Source organism: Urocampus carinirostris, chromosome 13, assembly GCF_059441175.1.
Source record: "Urocampus carinirostris isolate Australia breed hairy pipefish chromosome 13, RoL_Ucar_1.0, whole genome shotgun sequence".
Classification (NCBI taxonomy): Eukaryota; Metazoa; Chordata; class Actinopteri; order Syngnathiformes; family Syngnathidae; genus Urocampus; species Urocampus carinirostris.
The window spans coordinates 31,744,395-31,771,584 of NC_142361.1; the positions used below are offsets into that span (position 1 = coordinate 31,744,395).

Genomic DNA, 27,190 nt, shown 5'->3' on the forward strand with positions numbered 1-27,190 from the left:
ACCTTATAACGCTCGGGAATGTCCGGAAGCACGAAGTTATTCGATGCAGGCTCCTGATTGCCTGCCGAATATGCAAATTGCCAAACAAATTTCCGAAATTTCCAAACCGAACAAAGATTTCGAAATCGGAATAAAGCAAATGTTTGATTTGGAATTTTTTTTTTTTTTTTTTTTTTTTTTATGTAAAAGTTGTCAGCCACCCGGGCGGAGACATTTTGTAGGTTGTACGCCCGACGTAAAAGATGCACGGACTGGTCGTCCGGGCAGGCGTTATTTCAAACACTGCCTCATGTAGCCTGGTCATCCTGGAAGGGGGCAAACCTCATGTGCAGTCCCTTCTTAAGGTTTCTTCATTTTCCTCATGTTGGGGTTTTTGAGTTTTTCCTTGCCCTCATGTAGGTTTTAGATCAGGGGATGGTGTCATAATAGTCTGTAGTCGGTATAGTCTGTGGTCTGTATAGCTCTTTGAGACTTTTTGTGATTAAGGCCTATACACATAAACATGACTTGACTTTCCCCATGCTAATTCTTTTGAGTTTTCCCTTGCCCTCATGTAGGTTTTAGTTTAGGGGATGGTGTCATAATAGTCTGTAGTCTGTATAGTCTGTGATCTGTATAGCTCTTTGAGACTGTTTGTGATTAAGGCCTATACACATAAACATGACTTGACTTTCCCTATGCTAATTCTTTTGAGTTTTCCCTTGCCCTCATGTAGGTTTTAGATCAGGGGATGGTGTCATAATAGTCTGTAGTTTGCAATTATCTGTGGTCTGTATAGTCTGTGGTCTGTGCAGCTCTTTGAGACTTCTTGTGATTAAGGGCTTAACAAATAAACATGCAGAAATGCATATCAAACTGGTAGCCCTTTGCACTTCTCCGTAACAAAAATGTAGCTCTCGGCTTCAAAAAGGTTAGTGACCCCTAGTTTAGGTTGTTATGATAACGCCAAGTTAAACTCTTGGTACCTACTTGTTACCAACCCCGATATCATTAATCATAAAAAGACAGAAAAAGAAAATACTTATATGCATGATACAGTGTTCTCGTTTGCCCGCGTCCCTGCGTCTTGGACGCATCATTTTCGCTGGGGACGCATAGTGTCAAGTCAACGTGCGTCCCCGTGATGCAACCTTTTTGCCACAAAATTGTCATTATTACCCGATTACTTTTTTTAACAAAGATTTACTGGACTCCAAACTTTTCGTCAGGCAGATCCGCCATTGTTGTTTCGGTCTCGCGGTTCAAGTTTTCGTCTGCACGCCGATCTCAGCCAACGAGATCTCGTTACTTCGAGATTACGTCATTGTTATGGTGGTTCTTGTCGAGTGAAGGTTAAGCATGCCTAAGTATGGTAATTTCTTCGGTGTCAGTAATAAGTCGAAACATAATGCAGAAAGTGATAACAACGGCAATAAATCCTGCACAAAAAAACGGCGGAAAAATTCGTACCTGTCAACCTGTACGTTTTTGCCGTACAAAGTATGTTTATTATGCATTTTAAGACATGTACGACGTACGAGAAAATCTGTACGGAAAAACGCAAATTTGACAATCATGGGTACCATCCGGTATACACCGACTATCACCAAACGGCAAATCAATCAAGTCAAACTAGTTCGAGATTTGTAGTGAAGCAAGTCCGTCTTTTTTTAGAGAACCGGCTTTTTTGGCTCAACTCATTACAAAGAGCCGGCTCTAAAACGGCTCTCTTGCTTTGATGATTGATATTACGAATTACGTTGTATAAAGAAGTTAAGAAAAAAAAGTATAAAAGGAGAAAATACAAAACGACAGGTTTGTGGTTATCCCTTTAATTGGTATATTACCAACAATAATTTGATGCAGAAAATGAATGAATAATTTGATGATTAAAACTGAATGAATATATAGATTTATATCATAAATTTGTTGCCGATTTTCAATTTTAACCTCGATAACACTAAATTTTGGGGACCCATGGATCTCTGTTGGGACCCATAGATTTTTGAGCATGCCAGTCCCCAGAACCCATCACTTTTCAGAGGTAAAATGAACACTGATGATAATAAAGGTGAAATAAATAGATTTGTATTACAAAGTCAACTATGGATTTTAAAATGGGTTGAAGTATTTTGTGGTTGAGTTACAGTACTTCTTGACCCATTAATTTAAACAGCCTCAATTACCCTTGAACCCTGAAGGTGTGACAAGAACAAATGAGCTACTGCAAATTAAACTGCCAGTACTACTGCTCTCAAGTAGCCGTACGAGGCTTTACAACGAAGAAAAGAAGAATGCTCGATTTGATACTGCGGTCCAAAAAATGGCAGATGAAATGTGCTGTTTCTGGCAGGCGTCCCAGTTCTGTTAACATAAGACTGCTCTATAGGTTGTTTTGTTAAATTGCTTCAATACCCGCAGGATGTCTGGAGCGGAGAAACCCCGTCTCAGTTTTTGTGAGTGTATATCTGCATCGTGTATTTGTAATTCCACCTTGATTTATTCATTATCATGCTTTTTTTCCCACTCTTCTTCAGCTGAACCACATTAAATGATTTGGAGGAGTACCATAAGGCACATCTATAAAACACAAAATTTGCAGCTCATTGACTGATTGGCATCCCTCCAATTTAAGCTCAGTGCTCTCACTCATCCTTTGTCAGTCCGTCAACAAACCTCTGCACCCGCAAGACATGTGTTTTGACTCTATCCGGTATCCTGCTTGTGTATCATGTCTGGTATCGACCCCGTCTATCTCGCCCTGTTTGATATCTGACTCCGGTCTCCAGTGTTTGGTATTGATCCCGTCTGTCTCGCCCTGTCTGATACCTTGTCACAATCTCGAGTATTGGGTATCGTTCCCATCTATCTCGTCCTGTTTGATATCAGTCTCCAGTCTCCAGTGTCTGGTATTGTTCCCATCTATCTCATCATGTTGGATATCGGACTCCAGTCTCCAGTGTCTGGTATCAATCCTGTTTGACTCGCCCTGTCTGATACCTTGCTACAATCTCCAGTTTCGGGTCTATCTCGTCCTGTTTATCGATCTCCAGTGTCTGGTATCGATCCCGTCTGTCTCGTCCTGTCTGATTTCTGTCTACCATATCTGATATCAATGCTGTCTGTCCCGTCCTGTCCGGTATCGACTCCATCTGTCCGGTATCTGCTCGTGTAACCGGTATAGATCTCGTATTTGTGTATGAACATTTAACAGTTTTTTTTTCCAGGCTCTCGTCATCATCCATTTATCGTTAACAGATTATGAATTTTATTGTATAAACATATCAAAATTATACAGCCTGTAAGACAAGGTCATATAACAATTTGTCTACTTGAATTTGTGAGTGATACTATGATGGTTTTGAGTCTATGGTACAATTGGTTATGATCAGAGGTGGGGAGTCTCATGTCTCATCTCATTAGCTGCACCGCTTATCCTCAGTAGGGTCGCGGGGGTGCTGGAGCCCATCCCAGCAATCATCGGGCAGTAGGCAGGGGACACCCTGAACTGGTTGCCAGCCAATTGCAGGGCACACAGGGACAGACAACTCGCTCGCTCATTCACACCTAGGGACAATTTGGACCGGCCAATTCACCTGAAATGCTTTGGAATGTGGGAGGAAACCGGAGTGCCCGAAGGAAACCCACGCACGCACGGGGAGAACATACAAACTCCGCATAGGAAGTCCGGTAGCTGGATTTGAACCCACACAGGAGGTTCCCAAGACCTTAGAACTGTGCCGCACACGCGCTAACCACTGTGCCGCCGTGCTGCCCGAGGTGGGGAGTAACGGAGTAAATTTACTCCGTTACATTTACTTGAGTGAGTTTTGGGTGTTTTTGTACTTCTAGGAGTATTTTGAAATCCCTATGTTTTTACTTTTATCAAGAACCGGAACTTTTGTTTTATGGGAAATGGGGCAGTGATTCGGCAATCTTTAGGCGGAAGACGTAAGGCAGCAGTCTGGCGTGGAATGACAGGAAGCCAGAGGCCGACGGGATCAAAACCAATTGACCAAGCGGCACAGACAGGATAGATATCAAAACTGGATATCGAAATTAAACAGGACAAACTAGACAGGAACAAAACTGGAGATTGATATTGAACACGACAAAATAGACGGGAACAATACTGGACAGGAAATACAGGCAGGAAACTGGACAGAGTCAAAACCCAGGTTTTGCGGGCGCAGAGGTTCGTCGACGGACTGACAAAGGGTGAGTGAGAGCACTGAGCTTAAATAGAAGGGAAGGGAATTTGTCAACAAGCCGCAGCTGGCGCCACACGGGCGGGGCCAATTGGGCGTCATGGCAACCGTGACAAAATCAAAGTTATCTGATACTTTAAAGTAACAAAAGGTGTTGTAGAATTTTAGTATCAGTATTTGAACCCACTCCTGTCTGCCCCCTGTTGTCAGTCCGTCTGCGAACCTCAGTGAACACTAGGCAAGCCTTTTTCGACCCTGACTCCCACCTGTACCGTTTTTTGCTCCCGTCTGTACCCGGCTTCGACCCGTTTTTTGATCCTGACCACGTCTGCTCTCCCGTCCCGGCTTCCGACCTCTTTTCGTCCCCGACGACGTCTTCTCTCCTTTTCTGGCTCATGACCCGCTTCCGACCCCGACCATGTTTTTGCTCTCCTGTCCCAGCTTCCGACACGCTTTTTCCATCCCTGACACCGCCATCGCTCGCCACGGAAAATCCACTTCCGCGTTCAGAGCACAATCCGAGTACCAGAGCGACTTGCTTCCCGCGTTCAGTTCAGTTCAGTTTCTCTTCCTTCCGATAAAAACTTGTGAGAAACGCAACGCAAGTGGGTCCCGTCTCTGTTCTGGTCCTGACATTCTTAGGGATTATTTTCCTTGTTTCTTGGGAGAAAAACAAGATAAAAGTGCAGTTCAACTTGGGGAAACAGTGCTTAAAATAAGCAGCATTTTCTGCCAAAAGGATATCGTCCTTTTGTCTACAATTAGAAAAGTCATGAGCATTAGAAGTTCCATCTTGAAATAATCACGACCTCCAAGAGGTTTTGAAAAAAATGCCAGATAAAGTAACTTAATGGTGAATAAAATTAAAATCCATTCACTTAAAGTGTTTTTCCTCACAATAACAGTCAACCGCTGTGACCCGCAGCAGTACGAGTGTTCCGATCCGACAAAACCGAGAAAAGTTCTGTCATTAAGTTTGAGAGTTTGCAGGGTTGCGGCCAAAGCAGCCGGTCTCCATTTGCAACTTCTCGTCCCATAAGGTCCATAATTGGACTACACTAAGTGGTGTGCAACAGGGAATGCCAGCGGACAGACTAAGTTACGTGTAATTCCACCTTGATTTATTCATTATCGTGGCTTTTTTCCACTTTTCTTCAGCTGAACCACATGATTTGGACGAGTACTTTAAGCAGGGTTGGGTAGGGTTACTTTAACTGGATAACTTTCAATGACTTTTGTATTACTCCAATACCAAATATGCTAATAAACAGGGTTGGGTAGGGTTACTTTAACTGGATTACTTTCAATTACTTTTGGATTACTCCAATACCAAATACGCTAATAAAAGACAAAAGAAACTAAATATGAATAAAATGATGACTCACAACACGTGGTAAGCTTTCTTTCCTGGCTTTGATCTCTTTGATCTCCGGCAAAACTAACATAAAATGCGACCAGGGTTGGGTAGGGTTACTTTAACTGGATTACTTTTAATCACTTTTGGATTACTCCAATACCAAATACGCTAATAAAAGACGAAATAAACTAAATATGAATAAAATGATGACTCGCAACACGTGGTAAGCTTTCTCTCCTGGCTTTGTTCTCATTGATCTCCGGCAAAACTAACATAAAATGCGACAGAAGCAAAATGAAAATAAATGCAAACAGCTTGCCAACATCATATTTGCCGTTCCATGTATTCCGTTACTCCCCGAGCCTGCACAAAATGTTGTCATTTTATCCATATTTAGTTTCTTTTGTCTTTTATTAGCATATTTGGTATTGGAGTAATCCAAAAGTAATTGAAAGTAATCAAGTAATCAAGTTAAAGTAACCCCACTCAACTGTTCTGCCTTTGAGGAACAGAGTGATCTTGAATGCTTTCTTGTGGTTAATATGTTGCTAAAATCAATTTAAGTGGCGAAACCAGAGGTCGTAATGTTAATTTATGTCCGATGAAAGTAAATCATTTAATCCAAATGTGTTTATATTATTTTCAAGCAACCTGACTGTCGTTTTAATTCCATGCACCTTATAGTCCAGTGCGCCTTGTATATGACAAATATATCATGAAAGACTATTTCTGGCAAGTGCAACTTAAAATGTGATGCAAATTATAGTGTGTAAAATACATTACTTGATGGTTATATATGATATTTCACATTTCAGCCATTGCTTTTTGCCAGTGTCACAAATCTACCTGAAGGCCTTCACAATCACATCTGCAGGCCCTGTAGCTGTAGCTGTTGTTTTAACCAATCGGATTATATGATAGTATTTGAGAATTGAAATTAATAAACAAAGAAAGACTTTTAGTATTTCTTCAAGACAAAATCATACCATTCTCATTCAACTCATTCGATTTGCATTTCTTAAAATTAAAATTTGAGACAGTGCCCGGGAGGGTCTGTCAAAACATTTTCTCTCCCGACTTGACTGTGAACACTCTCCAAACAAGATACTAACACGTTTAATGGTGTGTCGTGTTTAAGAGAGCTCCGAGAGTGGGAGCAAGAGATCAGGTGGCGGAATGCTCACTACAACATTTTTTATGAGGAAACCAGATGGTGTGTTTTTCGCACTAATCCAACATGGCTCACCTTCTCCCACGTCATCCTCGTTGCAACGCAGCCGGAGAGTAGTCATTTATATTCAGGTTTTGGGGGATAATCTCTTTATTTGCTGGCTTTGTATAGATGTTGAAGATAATTCTATTCATCCATCCATTATTTGCACCGCTTATCCTCAGTTGGGTCACGGGGGTGCTGGAGCCCATCCCAGTTATCTTCAGACAGTGGTTGCCAGACAGTCACAGGGCACACAGGGACAAACAAATCGCTAATTCACACCTAGCGACCGGCCATTAACCCGACATGCATGATTTTGGAATGTGGGAGGAAACCGGAGTGCTCGGATGAAACCGACGCAAGCACGGGGAGAACATGCAATCTTTTCACAGGAAGGCTGGTAGCTGGATTTGATCCCATCACCTCAGAACCGTGCCGCCCCTATGTTAGTTTCTCCATCCATCCATTTTCTGCACTGCTTATCCTCATTAGGGTCATGGGGGTGCTGGAGCCCATCCCAGCTATCTTTGAGCAGTGGGCAGGGGACACCCTGGACTGGTTGCCAGCCAGTCGCAGGGCACACAGAGACAGACAACCATCCTCTCACTCATTCACACCTAGGGACAATTTGAAAGTGGCTTTTCGTCAGTAAGAGTCTCAATAATGAACACAGATCGTCTGATAAGCTTCATATACAGGATTCCTTAGTGATGTACAGCCAAAACTAGTTTGTTTTTTTTCTTTGGGTGTAACACCTTGACCATAAACTGTAGTTTAAAATGGGACCTATTATTAGGGGCAGATAAAGGAAATAAAACCAACAAAATCACAACAACGTTAGATGTGGTCCCTCTCAAACACAATTGGGACAGAGCTGATTGACTGAGCAGAAAGAGAACAAAGCGGGGCATTATCACCATCTACTGTTAAGGAGTGTATTTGACCTACCGCATTATTTTGCAAAGGCAAAGGCCGGCAACCCTTTGAAAACGGGTTACATACCTTGTTTTGGCAGTAGGTCCCTAAGAAATCCATGAATTGGAAGCTCAATAAACTATGTGTTGTAATGTTACTTTTGTTGCTGTTGTTTGTCAGGGTTCTCGCGGATCCTTGAAAAGTCTTAAAAGGCATTGAATTCATTATTCTAAAATAAGGTCTTGGTTGGCATTAAAATGTCTCATCTCATCTCATTAGCTTCACCGCTTATCCTCAGTAGGGTCGCGGAGGTGCTGGAGCCCAGCCCAGCAATCTTCAGACAGTGGGCAGGGGACACCCTGAACTGGTTGCCAGCCAGTCGCTGGGCACACAGGGGCAGAAAACTCACCCGCTCATTCAAACCCAGGGACAATTTGGACCGGCCAATCCACCTGAAATGTCTTTGGAATGTGGGAGAATACCGGAGTGCCCGGAGGAAACCCACGCAAGCACGGGGAGAACATACAAACTCCACACAGGAGGTTCCCAAGACCTTAGAACTGTGCCGCACACGCGCTAACCACTGCGTCGCCGTGCTGCCCCGCATTACAATGTCTTAAATCCAATTTTCAAGTCTTGAAAACGTGAACACATTATTAAGATTCGACATTAGCTCGGAAAATCGCTCCACTTGGGATCAAGAGATCGCGGGTTCGATTCCCGGCTCCTCCGTGTTATATGTCGAAGTGTCCTTGGGCAAGACACTGAATCCCTAATGCCCCCAATAAGCAGGTCGGCGCATTGCATGGCTGACTCCCCATTGGTGTGTGAGTGTGTGTGTGAATGGGTAAGTGTGAAGCACATTGTAAAGCGCTTTGGCAGGTCTTCTTTGACTTGAAAAGCACTATATAAATGCAGACCATTTATCGTTTAAGGTCAAAGCTGTCGGCATCAGCTCAGGAGGTAGAGCGCTTGTCTTGGGATCAAGAGATCGCAGGTTCGATTCCCGGCTCCTCCGTGTTATATGTCGAAGTGTCCTTGGGCAAGACACTGAATCCCTAATGCCCCCAATAAGCAGGTCAGCGCCTTGCCTGGCTGCATGGCCGCTATTGGTGTGTGAGTGTGTGTGTGAATGGGTAAGTGTGAAGCACATTGTGAAGCGCTTTGGGAGGTCTTCATTGACTTGAAAAGCGCTATATAAGTGCAGACCATTTACCATCAAAACAGTTACTGAGGCTTGGATTGATTCAGATATAGCACTTCTGCAGAGCTAGGTGAGAAATGCACGGCCTGCCACTGTTGGTGACAAAGCTATAGCTGAGTAAAGTATTCACTAAATGTTATATAATTGTATTAGTTTTCATGTGTCAGAGTAAAGATTACTTGTCAATTACCTGCAAAGTGTTCTGTCTGGGGCAGCATGGCGGCGCAGTGTTTAACGCGTGTGCGGCACAGTTCTGAAGTCATGAGATCGAACCTCCTGTTTGGAGTTTGCATGTTCTCCCAGTGCTTGCGTGGGTTTCCTCCGGGCACTCCGGTTCCCTCCCACATTCCAAAAACATGTTAGGTGAATTGGCCGGTCCAAATTGTCCCTAGATGTTGTCTGTCCCTGGCTAGCAACCGGGTCAGGGTGTCCCCACCCACTGCCCCAAGATAGCTGGGATGGGCTCCAGCACCCCCGCGACCCTACTGAGGATAAGCGTTCCAGATAATGGATGGATGGATGTTCTGTCTGTTATAATTGGCCCCATCAACCAAGAAGGACCTCCAATTGTTTTAAACAGTAGCTTCGTGTCAAGTACCAAACCAACCACGGCAGTTTTACGACTTTGAATTCTTCGATGACCTACTTCCTCTTTTATCAGTCCAACTGTCCGGTGGCTTCCTTCTCGCCTTCGCCGACTACCGGCTTTCCTTTTACGATGGCCGCTCACTGGCAGCTGCACTGTAAACTTATCATGAGTAAAGAAAGGGGATCTGCTGTGCTCTCTTCCTGTCAGCGCACATGTCAAGGTGAACTTGGGGGACGCCTTAAATAACCAACACCGTGACCCTGAGACCCCCCCGGACCCGTGTCAGCTGCCAAGATTACAGGAAGCCTCTTCCTCTTGTAATACACGAGGCCGTCATTGCTAATCGTATTTAAGATGCAACCGGAAGACTGAGACATTATCCGTTCATCTGTGCAATAAACTTGTTGATTGTTAGGAGACATGTGTTGTATACAGTCAATTTTATTGAACAACACTGCAGAATATTATAATATTAATAGTGTTGATAAACATGTGCTCATTTTTTAGATACAACAGCAAGACGTAGGTTTTGACTCGGTCCTGTTTCCTGTTGGTATTCCCTGTATTGTTCCCGTTTACTTTTGTCCTGTTTGATATCGGTTTCCAGTTTCGTTCCAGTCTATTTTTGTCCTGTTTATTATTCTCTCCAGGTTTGTTCCCGTCTAGTTTGTCCTGTTTATTTTCGATATCCTGTTTCATTATCAATCCTGTCCGTCCTGTCCGGTATTGACCACATTTGTCCAGTATCTACTCGGGCAATCGGTATCGATCTCGTCGGCCTCTGACTTCCTATCATTTCACGCCAGACTGCTGCCTAACGTGCATGACATCCATTTCCCGTAAAATAAAAGGCTTGTGTGAGAAACCTCATGCGTTTGGGTCCTGATCCTATTCTGGTTCATGACAATCTGTTCATTTGTGCAATAAACTTTTTGATTGTTAGGAGACAAATGTTGTATATAATCAGTTATATTTAATAGTATTGCATTATATTATAACACTAATAGTGTCGATAAACAAGTGCTCATTTTTTTAGATACAACCAGAAGACTAAAACATCATCTAAACGGTTCAGTGGCCGGGACAGGAGAGCAAAAATGTGAGAGTAGATGTGGTTAGTATCAAAAACGGGTCGAAGCCGGGGAACAGACAGGAGCATAAAACAGGTGGGAGTCAGGGTCGAAAAAGGCTTGCCTAGTGTTAACTGAGGTTCGCAGACGGACTGACAACAGGGGACAGAAATGAGTGGGTTTAAATAGGAACAGGGAGCCAATCAGAGTCCGAGGGAGTTGACGCCAAAGGAGCAGGCACAGGTGATTCACATTGGTAATCATGACAATATTATAACACTAATAGTGTTGATAAACAAGTGCTCATTTTTTTAGATACAACCAGAAGACTAAGACATTATCTGTGTCACGGTTGCCATGGCGCCCAATTGGCCCAGCCCGTGCGGCTCCAGCTGCGGCTCATTGGCAGATTGGCTTTCCGTCTATTTAAGCTCAGTGCTCTCATTCTTTTTTTTCAGTCCGTCAATGAACCTCTGCCCCGAAAGACGTGGGTTTTGACTCGGTCCTGTTTCCTGTTGGTATTCCCTGTCCGATATTGTTCCCGTTTATTTTTGTCCTCATTATATATCGCTTTCCAGTTTCGTTCCCGTCTATTTTTGTGCTGTTTATTATCCTCTCCAGGTTTGTTCCTGTCTAGTTTTTCCTGTTTATTTTCGATATCCTATTTCATTATCAATCCTGTCTGTCCCGTCTTGTCCGGTATCGACCACATATGTCCAGTATCTACTCAGGCAATTGGTAACGATCTCGTCGGCCTCTGACTTCCTATCATTTCACGATATTGTGTTACTGATTAGCGCCAGGGGCCACTGTTTAAGATGTGTCTCTAAAATAGCAAGTTATTATGTTATTACAATATTGTTACTATGTTACCAGGATTGAATCATTAGAAGTTGGGTTCAAATGGGCTGTCAATCACTTGATTATCTGCCTTGTTTAGTGGAACTGAATGTTTAGCACACATATATTGGTCTAATTTTTAATAATAATTTTGAAAAGAGGGATATTTTCAGAACCGTTCCTCAAGCAACTCAGATGGTTTAAGAGAGCTACCTGGTGCCCGCAAACACCATGTTGGTGACCCCTGATTTACACCTTATTTCAAACCCCTTGTCCATGACTGTTGACCTTAGTTATTGTGTATAGAATCCACAAATAAAAATAATATACTGTGAGTCGGCCATTTTGGAGTGGCTTGTTTCCTTAAATAGGTGCCGCTTGGCATTTAAATCCCATCAGATTGATGACCATGGGTTAGATACATCACTCATCTTTTACAATAGCTTTAAAGCTGGATTCCCAAGATGGAGGTTTTGGAGTTTTCACAACGTAAATCAAATACTTTTTAAAGCTTTGAACACTATTTTAAAAGTGGTCATTTGAAGGAAAGTGAAGGAAAATCAGCGTAGTCCTAATCTGATGGTTTTTGACATTATAAACAGGGTTGGGTAGGGTTACTTTAACTGGATTACTTTCAATTACTTTTGGATTACTCCAATACCAAATATGCTAATAAAAAACAAAATAAACTAAATATGAATAAAATGATGACTCACAACACGTGGTAAGCTTTCTCTCCTGGCTTTGATCTCCGGCAAAACTAACATAAAATGTGACAGAAACAAAATGAAAATAAATCCAAACAGCTTGCCAACATCATTTTTGCCGTTCCATGTATTCCGTTACTCCCCAACCTGCTCAAAATTGAGTCATTTTATTCATATTTAGTTTCTTTTGTCTTTTATTAGCATATTTGGTACTGGAGTAATCCAAAAGTAATTGAAAGTAATCACGTTAAAGTAACCCTACCCACCCCTGAATATAAATGAAAAGTATTTTCTGTTTCTAATATTTAACACCAGCAAAGGAGATTTTATAGGGTGCCAGTTTGCTGTTGAGACTATAATTTTTTTTCTAGTCTTGAATATTATGCTCTGTCTCCATCATTGTCACTATCGGCCAATCATTTTGCTTGTCTTCATTGTCCACACTCTTTAGGGCTGATCTGCTTTGTCTAGGACATAAACAGAAAGGGCTCAAGGGAGGGCTTTTAAAACAGGTTGGAATTTCTTATCCGAGGTTTGGCCTCTCCCCTGTTCTCCTTGCAAGTTTAAAATCCATTAACTCATTTTCTCCTTATTTTGAGAGTCTACTACTTTCTCAGCATACTTGAAAATAAATCTAGCTTTTTTGGTAATGCTGATTACTTTAAAAATAATTGTCCTTTTCATAGACCTTTTTTTTGTCATTAAAATTAGGAAGATACAAAATAAAAGAGCATACCCGTTCATTGTGGCTTATAATTTTGCTTATTTTATGTTCACGTTGCTATTTTTTAATTTAATTTTTTATTCATTTGTTCTGATTTTGGTAAAAACTAACATTAAAATGCGTGTTTTCATTTCCAATATGACATATATATATATATATATATATATATATATATATATATATATATATATATATATATATATATATATATATATATATATTTGGAAGAACTCTTCCAAGTGTATACCTTTTTTCCCAAACTGGGACAAAAAATATTCTACAAAGTGTATTTTGTGTTAATAAACTTTAATTTCATTTAATTTTTTCCTGGTCTACACACCAGTGACGTTTGAGCAATTGTCTAGCGTTCCGGCCTGGAATGCAGCTACCTCCATTATATCAGAAGTGGCTCCCTTCGATCTCAGTAACTCAATAAAAGCAATATCTCCCCTTGTGTAGGCAATTGAAGACCCGTTTTCAATTTCTGTTGTATGTGATGGACTGATGTATCAATAGATAATAATATTAAATCATATTATAAGTTTATAAGAAATGTCATTGTCGCTATGTTAAATCAATATTCGACACAAATAAGATGTCAAGGCAAGTCAAGTCATGTTTATTTGCATAGGCCTTAATCACAAAGAGTCTCAAAGAGCTGCAGAGACCACAGACTATTGCAAACTACAGACTAATATTAGAACCTCCCCTGATCTAAAACATACAGGAGGGCAAGAAAAAACTAAAAAACCTTAGCATGAGGAACGTCAAGTCAAGTCATGTTTATTTGTGACGCCCTTAATCACAAAGAGTCTCAAAGGGCGGCTCAGACCACAGACTATTGCAAACTACAGACTAATATTACACACTCCCCCGATCTAAAACTTACAGGAGGGCAAGGAAAAACTCAATGACCTTAGCATGATGAAAGTCATGTTTATTTGTGACGCCCCTAATAAGAAGGAGTCTCAAAGGGCTGACCAGACCAAAGACTATTGCAAACTATAGACTAATGTTACACCATCCCCAGATCTGAAACCTACACGAGGGCAAGGAAAAATTCAAAACCTCAAATATACAGCGCAGTTTTATTTATTCGGTTATGAGAATATCGTAATCCATCCATCATCAAAGGTCTATCTATCTATCTATCTATCTATCTATCTATCTATCTATCTATCTATCTATCTATCTATCTATCTATCTATCTATCTATCTATCTATCTATCTATCTATCTATCTATCTATCTATCTATCTATCTACCCATGTCATGTCAAGGCAAAAACATAAAAAACAAAGAAAATTAAAAAAGGGAAAAAGCGGCAAAAAAACACACACTCAATTTTTTAGCCCATGGCCAACCGAAATTAAATTAGCGTAGACAAATTCCCATCATGCAAATTGCAAAAATAAAGGCACATGACGCAACTTTCAAGTTGCACGCAATCGAGCAGTCCGATATAGAAGGAAACTCCGCTTTGCGAGCGAAATGCTAGCGTGTTTTTGAATAAGAGAGCGTGGGGTGATGTCTATATGCCAAAGTCTCTTTCCCATATTGAAGGAAGACAAATTTGATAACGTCGGTTACAAGGAGGAAGGTAACGACGTTTTACTGTGCTTATTTCAAGAACGGCATGTTTTTTAAACAGAGCTATTTACTGTGTTGAGAGCGTGTTACTAGTAGCGTTTTGCTACCCTTCACAGGCACGGTTTGGGATGAAAGTTATAATATTATTATTAAAGCTTTGAAAACTCTCTCGGTCTACCGTCTTTCTTTGTAAATATGTGTAACCATGTATAATATGTATTTGCAACTGTATATTTTTGTAATGTATTTATTTTTGAAACTTATACTGATATGTTTTGTACGAGCAAATGAGAAAGAAGGGGCGGGGCAAACGCGGGCTGACGGGAAGTGGAGTGAAGGTGAGACGTGTTTGTGGACACGGCCGACAATAGTGGATATATATTTTTCCCACCCTTACCTTTGGAAATATACACTTTTTTCCTTAGATTACTTTCAACGGCCACCTGGACTCTGCAGGTCTGCATTAAATCATAAGTATCATTATCCGTTCATGGTCGGCTGTGTTTTTTGGACCTAATCGGGTATTGGTTAATTTCGTGTTTGAATTGCGTTTTTTTCAATGTGGGCACGTGCAGCTAATATACAGGTGCGGCTTGTGTATGTACAAAATAGGTCTTCCTCCTGAAAAGTGGTGGGTGCGGCTCATAATCAGGTGCGCTCTATAGTTCGGAATTTACGGTACTCCTCAAACACTTGATCTCAAAAACATTTAATTTCCTTCTCAAATCTCCGTTCAGGCTCCAAGTCTCTGCAACATACAACACAGTCGGCACAATCACACTCTCATACAGTGCCCTCTTAACATCCATGCTGATCACTCTCCTCAGAGCACCCAAAACCTTGCTTCCTTGATTCACTCTGCGCAATACCTCGCACTTCATTCCACACAACTGCAGCCACATCACAACCCAATAAAGCTAATAGACTGTATATCAGACCTGTCAATATCGCAGTGTACCTAAATAAAGAAACAAAAAGCGACTCAACAGCTTCATCAAAACAGTTATGTCACCGGCCCAGAATGCAACGTGGGGACCTACTCACCTCCAACAAATGTAACTGTGATGATTCATTCCCATCCTTTCAAAGCAGCATATGTCGTGCCCGTGTCTGTTTTATCGGCTCGACAAACATTTGAATAACAAGACTGGGTGGCACCTCTGAGGCAAATAATGTCCCACATTCTTCTCTGCTTTTAGAAAAGTTCATTTTTCAGACGATTGCAAACATGTCAAGCTCACCCAAATTCCTTCATGCTGTAAACATAAATACAAAAGACTGTAATAAGTATAATATACAGTAGTACATCTGCATTAGTTTACACAAGTATATTTAAGTTTTAGTGGAGAAAGACATTAATCCTTGAGAGGCATTCAATGGAACAATTTATCTGTAAGGATTCAACACTTAAAGAATCTCTGAGGCATTTGAATTCCATCCAAACCGGATTGGGAAAAGGACTGTTGCCAAAAAATGACAGCTGATGTAACCGCGGTGTACGTGTCCCACCAAAGATCCTAATTCACGCTGGACTGGATGATGAGGTTCTTATTATTACAGTTTCTGCAAATGGATGAGTCACAACATTAGCTTTTCTGCTGGCTTTGATATCTGTGATCTCATTGCAGTTCTCTCTGGTAAGACTGCCAACAAAGCATATCAAAGAGCTTTCTTTTCACTTTACATAAAATACATTTTAGAATATCACAATACATTTTTACATCTTTACATTTTAACAAGAGATCGTATAGTGGATTTTTAACGTTTACAATGAATTCAACATATTTTTCTTTAGTCTGAATTTTTAACCAACATCATCCTAAATGTGAATTTTCCTGTGGGGATGAATAAAGTATCTATCTATCTATCTATCTATCTATCTATCTATCTATCTATCTATCTATCTATCTATCTATCTATCTATCTATCTATCTATCTATCTATCTATCTATCTATCTATCTATCTATCTATCTATCTATCTATCTATCTATCTATCTATCTATCTATCTATCTATCTATCTATCTATCTATCTATCTATCTATCTATCTATCTATCTATCTATCTATCTATCTATCTATCTATCACACTACAGATGCCAGTTCGCCGCGGTAGCCTCTATCTCGGCAGTGTTCATTTTACCTGTGAAAAGTGATGGGTCCCAACCTGTGAAAATCTATGGGTCCCAAAAGATATCTATGGGTCCCCAAAATTTAGTGTTATCGAGGTTGACATTGTGAATCGGCGACAAATATATTCTATAAATCTATATATTCATTTAGTTTTAATCATCACAGTTTGTTGGTAATACAAAGCAGTTATCACTTCAAATTTTTCAGTTCATATATTATTTGTGGTTTGCTGTCCCACCACAGTTGTAATGCTTTCTCAAGGTCCAATCCATTATCATCCTCCTCATAGCGTCACCAGGAATATAATTGAGTCCATTTTGGCAGAAAAGTCCTTGCTAGGAGTATTCTTTTGTTTGTTTTCTTTCGTCTAATCGTTGGCTTCAACACACGTGTTTTCCTTGCCTTCGCGATCTTCCGAAGAATTTCTCCGCCGTTTTTTTCGTTCCGGAATTATTGCTGTTGTTATCACTTTCTGTATTACGTTTCGACTTATTACTGACAATGAAGAAATTACCAATTTTGTGTTGATTTTCACCTAATACTAACTTTTTTTTCGGAGGCATACTTAGCCTTCACCTTCCCTCCACGACAACCACCACAACAATGACGTAATCTCGAAACAACGAGATCTCGTTTGCCAAGATGGGTTTGCAGACCCGCGAGACCAAAACAACAATGGCGGATCTGCCTGACGAAAAGTTTGGAGTGCGGTAAATCTTTGTTTTAAAAAAAATTTAATCGGGTAAAAATGACAATTTTTGTGTCAAAAAAGTTGCGTCCAGTTCTAAGGTCTTGGGAACCTCCTGTGTGGGTTCAAATCCAGTTACCGGACTTCCTGTGTGGAGTTTGTATGTTCTCCCCGTGCTTGCGTGGGTTTCCTCCGGGCACTCCGGTTTCCTCCCACATTCCAAAGACATGCATTTCAGGTGGATTGGACGGTCTAAATTGTCCCTAGGTGTGACTGAGCGAGTGAGTTGTCTGTCCCTGTGTGCCCTGCGATTGGCTGGCAACCAGTTCAGGGTGTCCCCTGCCCACTGCCCGAAGAAAGTTGGGATGGGCTCCAGCACCCCCGCGACCCTACTGAGGATAAGCGATGCAGATAATGGATGGTTTGATGGACAATACAATACAATTTTAGAGAACTGGCTTTTTCGGCTCAACTCATTAAAGAGAGCCGGCTCTCGAACGGCTCACTTGCTTTGATGCATTTTATCACGAATTATTATTTTGTATAAAGAAGTTAAGAAAAAAAGGAAGTATAAAAGGAGAAAATGAAAAAAGACAGGTTTGTGGTTATCCCTTTAATCAGTATATCACCAACAATAATTGAATGCAGAAAATGAATTCATAATTTAAATAAGAAAATGTATGATTCTACTTAATTGTATTTGCATGTATTTTTCCTTCTACAGTGAACGTCCAAGCTACTTCATTTTTGAACTTTTTTTTATAATAAACCTCATTCATGTCGAGCATGTCAGGAAGCGGACCGGGAAGCAGGAAGTCGAAACTCATATGCATAGACGATCTTTCACTTTAATTAGGAAAGAAAAGTTGTCCAACACTCAAACGGACCAAAAACAAAACAAAACAGGTTCAAAGGCAATCAAAATTACAAACTAGTAACTACTCTGATCAAACAGGCATGAACTCCAAGAGCAATCAGTCCAATGCGTCTCAGCCGGTGTCAAGGGGCGGGGCCAGCTGGGCGCCATGACCACCGTGCAGGACATGACAGAGCAACTCAGTATCTCACAACAAAATGTTAATTACCCATATATATGATATAACAAAACACATGTACAATATGACATGTTTAACTACATAAATAAACACGTTTGAAAAAAAAATATGGTGTAAGATTATTTTGTATTTTTAAGGGGAAATCTGACAGTTTGTAAGGGCATGGAGCCCTGGAGCGCGGCAGGTATGGATATGGAATGTTTGGTATTGTGCCCACGCAACATTTATACTCGGAGATGGTGTTACCCCTTTTGACGGTCTGTCACTGGAACTGGTTCTTCGTTCTATGCGGGACGTAGGATCCCGTCTCCATCAAGGCACCGCGCTTCTGCCCTCTCAGTCATCGGGCAATGCCCGGAATGGAAAGAACGGCATTCATGTGAACACAGTGTGCCACTGGTGATGAGTGGCAGGGGCCAGGTGGGCAACGCCTCCAGCCATTGGCCGCACCGAAAGAGTCAAAAGATCTGTCGAGCTTGTTCGGTGGTGTGTTTTGTTGGTTCCAGTTTGTGTCCAGTTTGGGATGACTTGTTTGAAAGTCTTGATAGTCTCTTTGCGATGTCTAATATAATAAATTAGAACAAGAATAACAATAATGATAACATACCAAGCTCTTAATCTATAGTTTAGCGAGCCAGTGTTTGTGTTCATTTATTTATCTTTTCTTTCCTTCCATCCTTTTTTCCTTTTCTTATACCATCTTTCCCTCCTCTGCTCCTTCCTTGATTATTTCCTTTCTCTTTCTTTCTTTCTTTCTTTCTTTCTTTCTTTCTTTCTTTCTTTCCTTCTTGCTTGCTTGCTTGCTTGCTTGCTTGTTTGCTTTAATACTTTCTTCCTTCATTTCTACTTTTTATAACTTTCCTTTCTTCTTCCTGCCACCCCACCTTTGCCTCCTACCAACACTTTTTCTCCATTCCAACCTTCCTTCATTTATCTCCTTTCTCACTTTCTGTCCTTCCTTTCTTCCTTCCTTCCTTTCTTCCTTCCTTCCTTCCTTCCTTCCTTCCTTCCTTCCGTCCTTCCTTCCTTCCTTCCTTCCTCCCTTCCTTCATTCCCTTCTTCCTTCCTTCCTTCCTTCCTTGATTCCTTCCTTCCTTCCTGCCTTCCTTGCTTCCTCACTTTCTGTCCTTCCTTCTTTCATTTCTTTCTTCCTTTCTCACTTTCTGACCTTCCGTCCTTCCTTCCTTCCTTCCTTACTTCTTTCGTTCCTTCCTGCTTTCCTGCCTTCCTGACTTCCTTCCTTCCCTCCTTCTTTCCTTCCTTCCTTCCTTCCTTCCTTCCTTCATTCCCTCCTTCCTTCCCTCCCTCCTTCCCTTCTTCCTTCCCTTCTTCCTTCCTTCCTTCCTTCCTACCTTCCTTCCTTCCTCCCTGTCTTGCTTTCTTCCTCTTTCTTCCTTCCTTCCTTCTGTCCCTCCTCACTTTCAGTCCTTCCTTCCCTCCTTCCTTCCTTCCTACGTTTTCTAACTTCCCATTATTTTCCCATTCCTTCCTCACTTTCTGTCTTTCCTACCTTCCTTCCTTCATCTACTTCCTAACTTTCCTCACTTTATGGTCCTTCTTTCCTTCTTTTCTTCCTGTCTTTCCTTCCTTCCTTCCTTCCTGCCTTCCTTCCTTCCTGCCTTCCTTCCTTTCTTCCTTCCTTCGTTCCCCCCTTCTTTCCTTCCTTCCTTCCTTCTTTCATTCCGTCCTCCCCTCCCTCCCTGCTTCCCTTCTTTCTTCCTTACTTCCTACCTTCCTTCCTTCCTTCCTGTCTTGCTTTCTTCCTTTCTTTCTTTTTTTCTTTCTTCCTTTCTTTCTTCCTTCCTTCCCTCCTCACTTTCATTCCTTCCTTCCTTCCCTCCCTCCTTCCCTCCTCACTTTCAGTCCTTCCTTCCTTCCTTCCTTCCTTCCTTCCTTCCTACATTTCCCTCCCATTATTTTCCCATTCGTTCCTCACTTCCTGTCTTTCCTACCTTCCTTCCTTCATCTACTTCCTAACTTTCCTCACTTTATTGTCCTTCTTTCCTTCCTTTCTTCCTGTCTTTCCTTCCTTCCTTTCGCTTTCATCTTTCCTTCCTCTACTCCTTACTTGATTGTTTCTTTTCGTCCTGGGAATAGGATTTTTTTCTGTTTTTTTATTTTATTTTATGTTCAGAACCTTATTTTGAAAATATCCACAGATTGTTAATTATCAAAGAGTTCTGTTAGTCATTATAAAATCTGTAAGACTCCTAAGTTTGCTAATATTTCTGCAGGCAGACCCAGGAAGCAAAAAGAAGCCGTAAAAGGCCAAGACCATCTGGTAGGCTCGTAATTGAAAGACCAGCACACCTCCAGCAACCCCGAACTCCCATGCAAAACCTGGAACCCGAATGCAACACCAAATGGAGATGACGGGCTGACCCGCAGGCACTTAGCACCATGTTGGAACCCTTGCATACGATTGACAAGAGCAATTAGCGCTAATGTGTCGTGACGGCCACCTCCTGCTCTTCGCGTAACCCTGCAGAACTCTTGCCTTTGTGCGCACATGTTGAGATTTCAAAACATATAAGTGGAAGAAGACTGCTGTCTTTATCCAATTTTATCATTTATAATTTATAATGTCAAGCCGAATAATAAATTAAGCTATAGGCTTGGATCCTGACCTATTCAATGTTGTTTTTAAAAAGACCTTCATGGTCCGGTGCAGTGTTTCTTTCAGCCGCTCGACCCCCCAGTTCTGGAACTCATTGCCTCCTGACCTCTGGAATTCTGCCACCATGTCCACCTTCAAATCCAGACTCAAAACCCAACTCTTCAGACTTATCTATTCCTAATTATCTATCTATCTATCTATCTATCTATCTATCTATCTATCTATCTATCTATCTATCTATCTATCTATCTATCTATCTATCTATCTATCTATCTATCTATCTATCTATCTATCTATCTATCTATCTATCTATCTATCTATCTATCTATCCATCCATCCATCCATCCATCCATCCATCCATCCATCCATCCATCCATCTATCTATCTATCTATCTATCTATCTATCTATCGATATATCTATCTATCTGTCTGTCTGTCTGTCTGTCTGTCTGAAATTCTAAACTTGTTGGTTATATTCTAAACTTTAAAAAAGTGTTGATAGAAGGGAAAGGTGGGGAGGCAGGAAGAAGAAAGAGAAGTAAGAAAATGTAGGAAGTAAGGAAGGAAGGAAGGAGAGAGGGAAGGAAGGACGGAAAGAAGGAACGAATAGGGAGGAAGGAAGGACAGAAGGAAGGACAGACAGTGAGGAAGGAAAGAAGGAAGGAAGGAAGGAAGGAAGGAAGGAAGGAAGGAAGGAAGGAAGGAAGGAAGGAAGGATGGAAGGAAGGAAGGAAGGAAGAAAAGAGGGAAGGAGGGAGGGAAAGAAGGAAGGAGGGACAAAAAGTGAGAAAGGAGGGACAGAAAGTGAGAAAGGAAGGAGGGACGGACACAAAGTAAGAAAGGAAGGAAGGATGTAAAGTGAGAAAGGAAGGAAGGAAGGAAAGAAGGAAGGACAGACAGTGAGGAAGGAAGGAAGGAAGGAAGGAAGGAAGGAAGGAAGGAGGGAAGGAAGGAAGGAAGGAAGGAAGGAAGGAAGAAAAGAGGGAAGGAGGGAGGGAAAGAAGGAAGGGGGGACAGAAAGTGAGAAAGGAGGGACAGAAAGTGAGAAAGGAAGGAGGGACGGACACAAAGTAAGAAAGGAACGAAGGAAGGAAGGATGTAAAGTGAGAAAGAAAGGAAGGAAGGAAGGAAGGAAGGAAGGAAGGAAGGAAGGAAGGAAGGAAGGAAGGAAGGAAGGAAGGAGGGAAGGAAGGAAGGAAGGAAGGAAGGAAGGAAGGAAGGAAGGAAGGAAGGAAGGAAGGAAGGAAAGAAGGAAGGAAGGAAAATCTAAACACAAAAGTGGGTAGCGGGCCCTATGCCTTGGCAAAATGAAGCTAAGGGAAAAAAATGGTGGTTCATTTGGAACATTTTTACTCGCTGTCGCCATCTCCTATCTTGTGTCATCATTGCAGCCTCGGTCAGCTCCTACAGAATGCATATGCAAGTACATGCATTTCTGAGACCCACTCGAATGGACTCTTTATTAATCTTTTTTGGGTTTTGGGCCAGTGTTTGAATTCTACTTAAAGAAGGCCTTTTTTTTTACTTTCACCATTTTCATGCTACACTAACAAATACAAATAAAAACTAGCATGACATCATTTTCCCTGCCCCTAATGTTTTCTGCCCCGAACAGCTTTGCCAAAAGTAGGGTAAAAGCCGGCGGGCCTTAACTACCACGTATGTGATTCATGAAATACTGCACTTGCACACAAATAATTGTGTGTTTTACTTTATTGTGTACAAACTATAATCGGCAAAAAATTGACTAATCATACATCTACACTCTTGCATTCTTTATTTTTTCCAGTGTGTTTTTTTTCTATTTTTCAAATTATTTAAAACTAACTGGGACAAAGTGAATTCAGTGTATCAAATGTGTCTGTGGATATGTTTTCATGTATTCAAAGACTTATTTTCTTTTTAGGTAATTACAACTTGGGTTAAATAGCTAGTTCTAGACGGAAGAGGTTTGTCATTATGGACAATAGGTCCAAATTGGAGGGACAGCATGGTCGGTTTACGGCCAGGGGAGTAGAAGTCAATAAGTAAGACTATAAGACTATTTGATGTATTCGGAACTGTGACCATTGAGTGACTGGTGCCTTGTTATTTTTCTAGTATATACATATGTATGGGGGTCCGAAGCCGAAGTTTTTGCTTAATAATTCTTATTTGATGTCAAATTAGTTCAGAAGAATCTGTCAAAAAAAAACGTGTTTACAGTGTTCAAAAGTTGATTTCTATGAAGATCTAAGTTGATAATGTAGTTTTTTTATGGATCTTGTGTTCAGTTTAATATGTCTCATTTAACTTTAGTCTTACCTTATTTAACGAGTAAAAATTCGGATTTTTTGGTGGGGAAATACAAAAAATAAAATTTTGCTTTTGTAATTTTTGATAGCATAGCAAAATAAATTGAGCAAGTAAGTAATTTGACATATATATATATATATATATATATATATATATATATATATATATATATATATATATATATATATATACATATATATATATATATATATATATATACGGTATATATATATATATATGGTATATATATATATATATAGTCACGGTTGCCCATGGCGCCCAATTGGCCCGCCCGTTTGGCGCCAGCTGCGGCTCGTTGACTAATTGGCTTACCTCCTATACAAGCTCAGTGCTCTCACTCACCCTTTGTCAGTGCGTCAACGAACCTCTGCACCCGCAAGATGTGGGTTTTGACTTTGTCCTGCTTGTGTTTCCTGTCCGGTATCGTTCCCGTCTATTTTGTCCTGTTTAATATCGATCTCCAGTTTCGTTCCTGGCTATTTTGTTCTGTTTGTTATCGATCTCCAGTGTCTGGTAGTGTTCCCGTCTAGTTTGTCCTGTTTAATTTCGATTTCCAGTGGCTGGTATTGTTTCCTTCCATCTCGTCCTGCTTGTTATCGGACTCGAGTCTCCAGTGCCTGATATCAATCCTGTCTGTCCCGTCCTGTCCGGTATCAACCTCATCCGTCTGATATCTGCTCCTGCAATTGGTATCGATCTCGTCGGCCTCTGGCTTCCTGTCATTCCACGACAGACTGCTGCCCAACGTTCACCGAATCACTGGCGTTTGGGTTAACGTGCATGACTGCCCCATTTCCCGTAAAATAAAAGCTTGTGTGAGAAACTTCGCGCATTTGGGTTCTCCTCCTGCTCCGGTTCTTGACATATATATTTTTTAATAATTATTAATAAATAATGATTTTTATTTTTATTTATAATTTTATATAATTGTATTTTTATCATTTAATTCCAGAGATTTCAAATATATTTCTATTTTTGGAAATATTTTTTATCTTTTTTTTAAATTTATATATGGTGCCTAATGAGACTGGGAGGTCGCTGGTTCGCGCCTCGGCCGAGTCATACCTAAGACTTATAACATTGGTAAAAAATGGCGGCGCCCTCTGTTGGCTGCGGCTGCATCGGCTCGCTACAACGGGTCAGGTGTATCGACATTTCGTTCTGTGTACATTGTTACAAAGAATGACAATACAAAGGAAATTATTATTATTATTATTATTAATAATATAGGATTGGGAGAGAGACCAGTGCCCATTGTCCCAATATGCTCGCACAGGAAAGGTAATGGGGTCTTACAGTAAATTACGCGTCCTATTTATCATTCTATTCCAGATTGGGTTATTCCATCAATGCACTTGAATTAATCTTTAAGAGACAGGTAGGTGTGCAGAGAAAAATATTATGTAAAAAAGGAAAAGTGAACAATCTTCCACATTTCAAACCATTATGAAAAACCATCAGTATAAAGCAATAACATAGTTCCAAGTAATAGAATCTCGTAGAGTGAATCTTACCTGGGGGGCACAAGCAGCCGTAGGGAGCCTCCCTCACTTCTCGTGTCTTCGGTAACCGCGATGCAAGTTTCTGCAGGATGGAAATTTAAAAAATATTGTATTTAAATCAAATCAATCAAAATATGATGATCAGTATCTTTGAAAGTTTACTACAGAACATTCTGGACATAAATGAGGTACAGGCTAAAGGATTTTATACATTTGACTATAAAGGATTTTATATGATTGAATACAAGTTACATTTATTGAGGTTAATGTTGTAGTTATTTACTGACTGTGCCTTTATTCAATGAGCAGTGAAAGTTCAGGGCAGGCATGAGTGGTGGAAGAGGTTATTTACAGAACGGGACGTACTGTTGATAAGATAATCAGCACATCCAGACGGAGGACGGCAGACGTTGTTTTGCGAACAAGGCCCTGATGACGTAGAAACGCTCGGTGTTGTTTTGAGTATTCCAGACATTGCGACGCTCTTACCCGAGATGGTGAAGCCCAGGGGGCTTCATTGGGGCGCCCATGGGAGGAGTCGGCAAGCCATTATGTGGGGAGAAGATGGCCAATAGGAAGAGAGCTAAATGACTTAAGAAGAGGGCTTTCCAGAGACTCCAACGACACTAATTCGTCCATTTTCGTTTTCGTACACTTAGTTAAATTGTTAATGAAATTAAATCTGCCCCCGTGTGAAAATGTCAATAGAAAAGAAAGCGCGAAGGGTATGAAGAAAGAAAGAGAAAAGAGAGAAAAGGAAAAAATGGAAGTTAGAGCAAAAGAGGTTGAGCAACAAAGGAAGAGAAAAAGAGAGATACAGAGAGTAAAAGGGACAGAGACAGAGTGGGAGAAAAGGGGTGGAAAAGAAAGAAAGAAAGAGAGAGAGAGAGAGAGAGAGAGAGAGAGAGAGAGAAAGAGAGAGAGAGAGAGAGAGAGAGAGAGAGAAAGAGAGAGAGAGAGAGAGAGAGAGAGAGAGAGAGAGAGAGGGAGGGAGAGAAAAGAAATACAAGTACAGTGTCTTTGTTCGAGGCACCTAGCTTTGGCAACATCAAGTTGCCATATTTCAACCCGCAGCTCATTTTTCTCGTGCGCTTCTTTGAGTGTTGTCTCGCGGGCCGGATTCAATCCCTTAGCGGGCCTGATCTGGCCCGCGGGCCGCCTGTTTGACACATGTAGGCTGAACCATCATTCCTATACAAAAAAGATTCCCATAAACTGATTGTAAGTGTACTTCTAATTACTTTTGGATTACTCCAATTCCAAATATGCTAATAAAAGACAAAAGAAACTAAATATGAATAAAATGATGACTCACAACACGTGGTAAGCTTTATCTTCTGGCTTTGATCTCTTTGATCTCCGGCAAAAATAACAAAATGCTACAGAAACAAAATGAAAATAAATCCAAACAGCTTGCCAAAATCATTTTTGCCGTTCCATGTATTCCGTTACTTCCCAAGCCTGCACAAAATTTAGTTATTTTATTCATATTTAGTTTATTTTGTCTTTTATTAGCATATTTGGTATTGGAGTAATCCAAAAGTAATTGAATGTAATCAAGTTAAAGTAACCCTACCCAACCCTGGTCATCTTTAGAGAAATCTTATTTAAGTCACTTATATCAGAGGAAATCAATAGTATGTTGTCCAACAGTAACAAAAACTGGACTTGTAGGGGTAAAGTCCTATAATAGTTGACCTCATTAGATCCGGAAAAACGTGTCTTTGATATGACCGTGAGCAGAACACAAAACCACTCATGCACTACTCCAAAGCATAGCAGTCAGTCTCACTGGCACTGGTTACTAGCAGAGTAATGCCAACAGGGACTGTTTAGAGGCTGGCGACAGGTGCAAAAGGGGATACTATGGAGGTGCCATCATTCCCAACGCGTCTAGTTCTTTGCGCACTGTCTCTTGAAGTCCTGTTGTCTCAGTCAAGGACGCTCTTGCTTTGGTTTTAGCAAGGCGTCATTGTATGAAATGAGAGAAAGGCTTCTGTTAGACTCTTGATAATGGATTCATGGAGGAAGCAATATGTAAAAATGAGAGAGTTGTCATCTGAATACATCTGTTGTGGAGTACCACAGGGTTCTATCCTGGGTCCAAAGTTATTTAATTTATATATTAACGATATTTTTAATGTTTCGAAACTATTGAAAATAGTCATATTTGCAGACAACACTAATATTTTCTATTCAAATGATAACTACCGGTATATTGATTTGGTAACCTGTATTAATCGTGAATTAATTAACCCAATAGTATAAATAAATTATCTTTAAATCTAAATAAAACCAAAGTAATATTCTTTGGTAATCGCAAGGCAAATAAAGATTTAGAATTAAAAATGGATGGTGCTGCATTTGAATAGAATAGAATAGAATGTACCTTTATTGTCATTGTTACAACATGGGATATATTGTGACAACAAAATTGGATGTGGCACTCCAGGTCCACATTTTACAGTGAGGATAAGGAAAACAAA

At 40.7% G+C, this 27,190-nt stretch overlaps 1 protein-coding gene across 1 annotated transcript in view; it reads right to left on the bottom strand.

Annotated features, from left to right (window-relative positions):
- Positions 1 to 27,190, bottom strand: part of LOC148354338 (uncharacterized) — a 121,631-nt gene that overhangs the window by 72,267 nt on the left and 22,174 nt on the right. Inside the window, exons 2-3 of the mRNA XM_088350878.1 lie at positions 24,645 to 24,786; positions 20,510 to 20,609 (exon numbers count right to left, since the gene is read on the bottom strand). Coding sequence (XP_088207004.1) covers positions 20,510 to 20,609; positions 24,645 to 24,786 — 242 coding nt within the window. The remainder of the gene's footprint in view (positions 1 to 20,509; positions 20,610 to 24,644; positions 24,787 to 27,190) is intronic.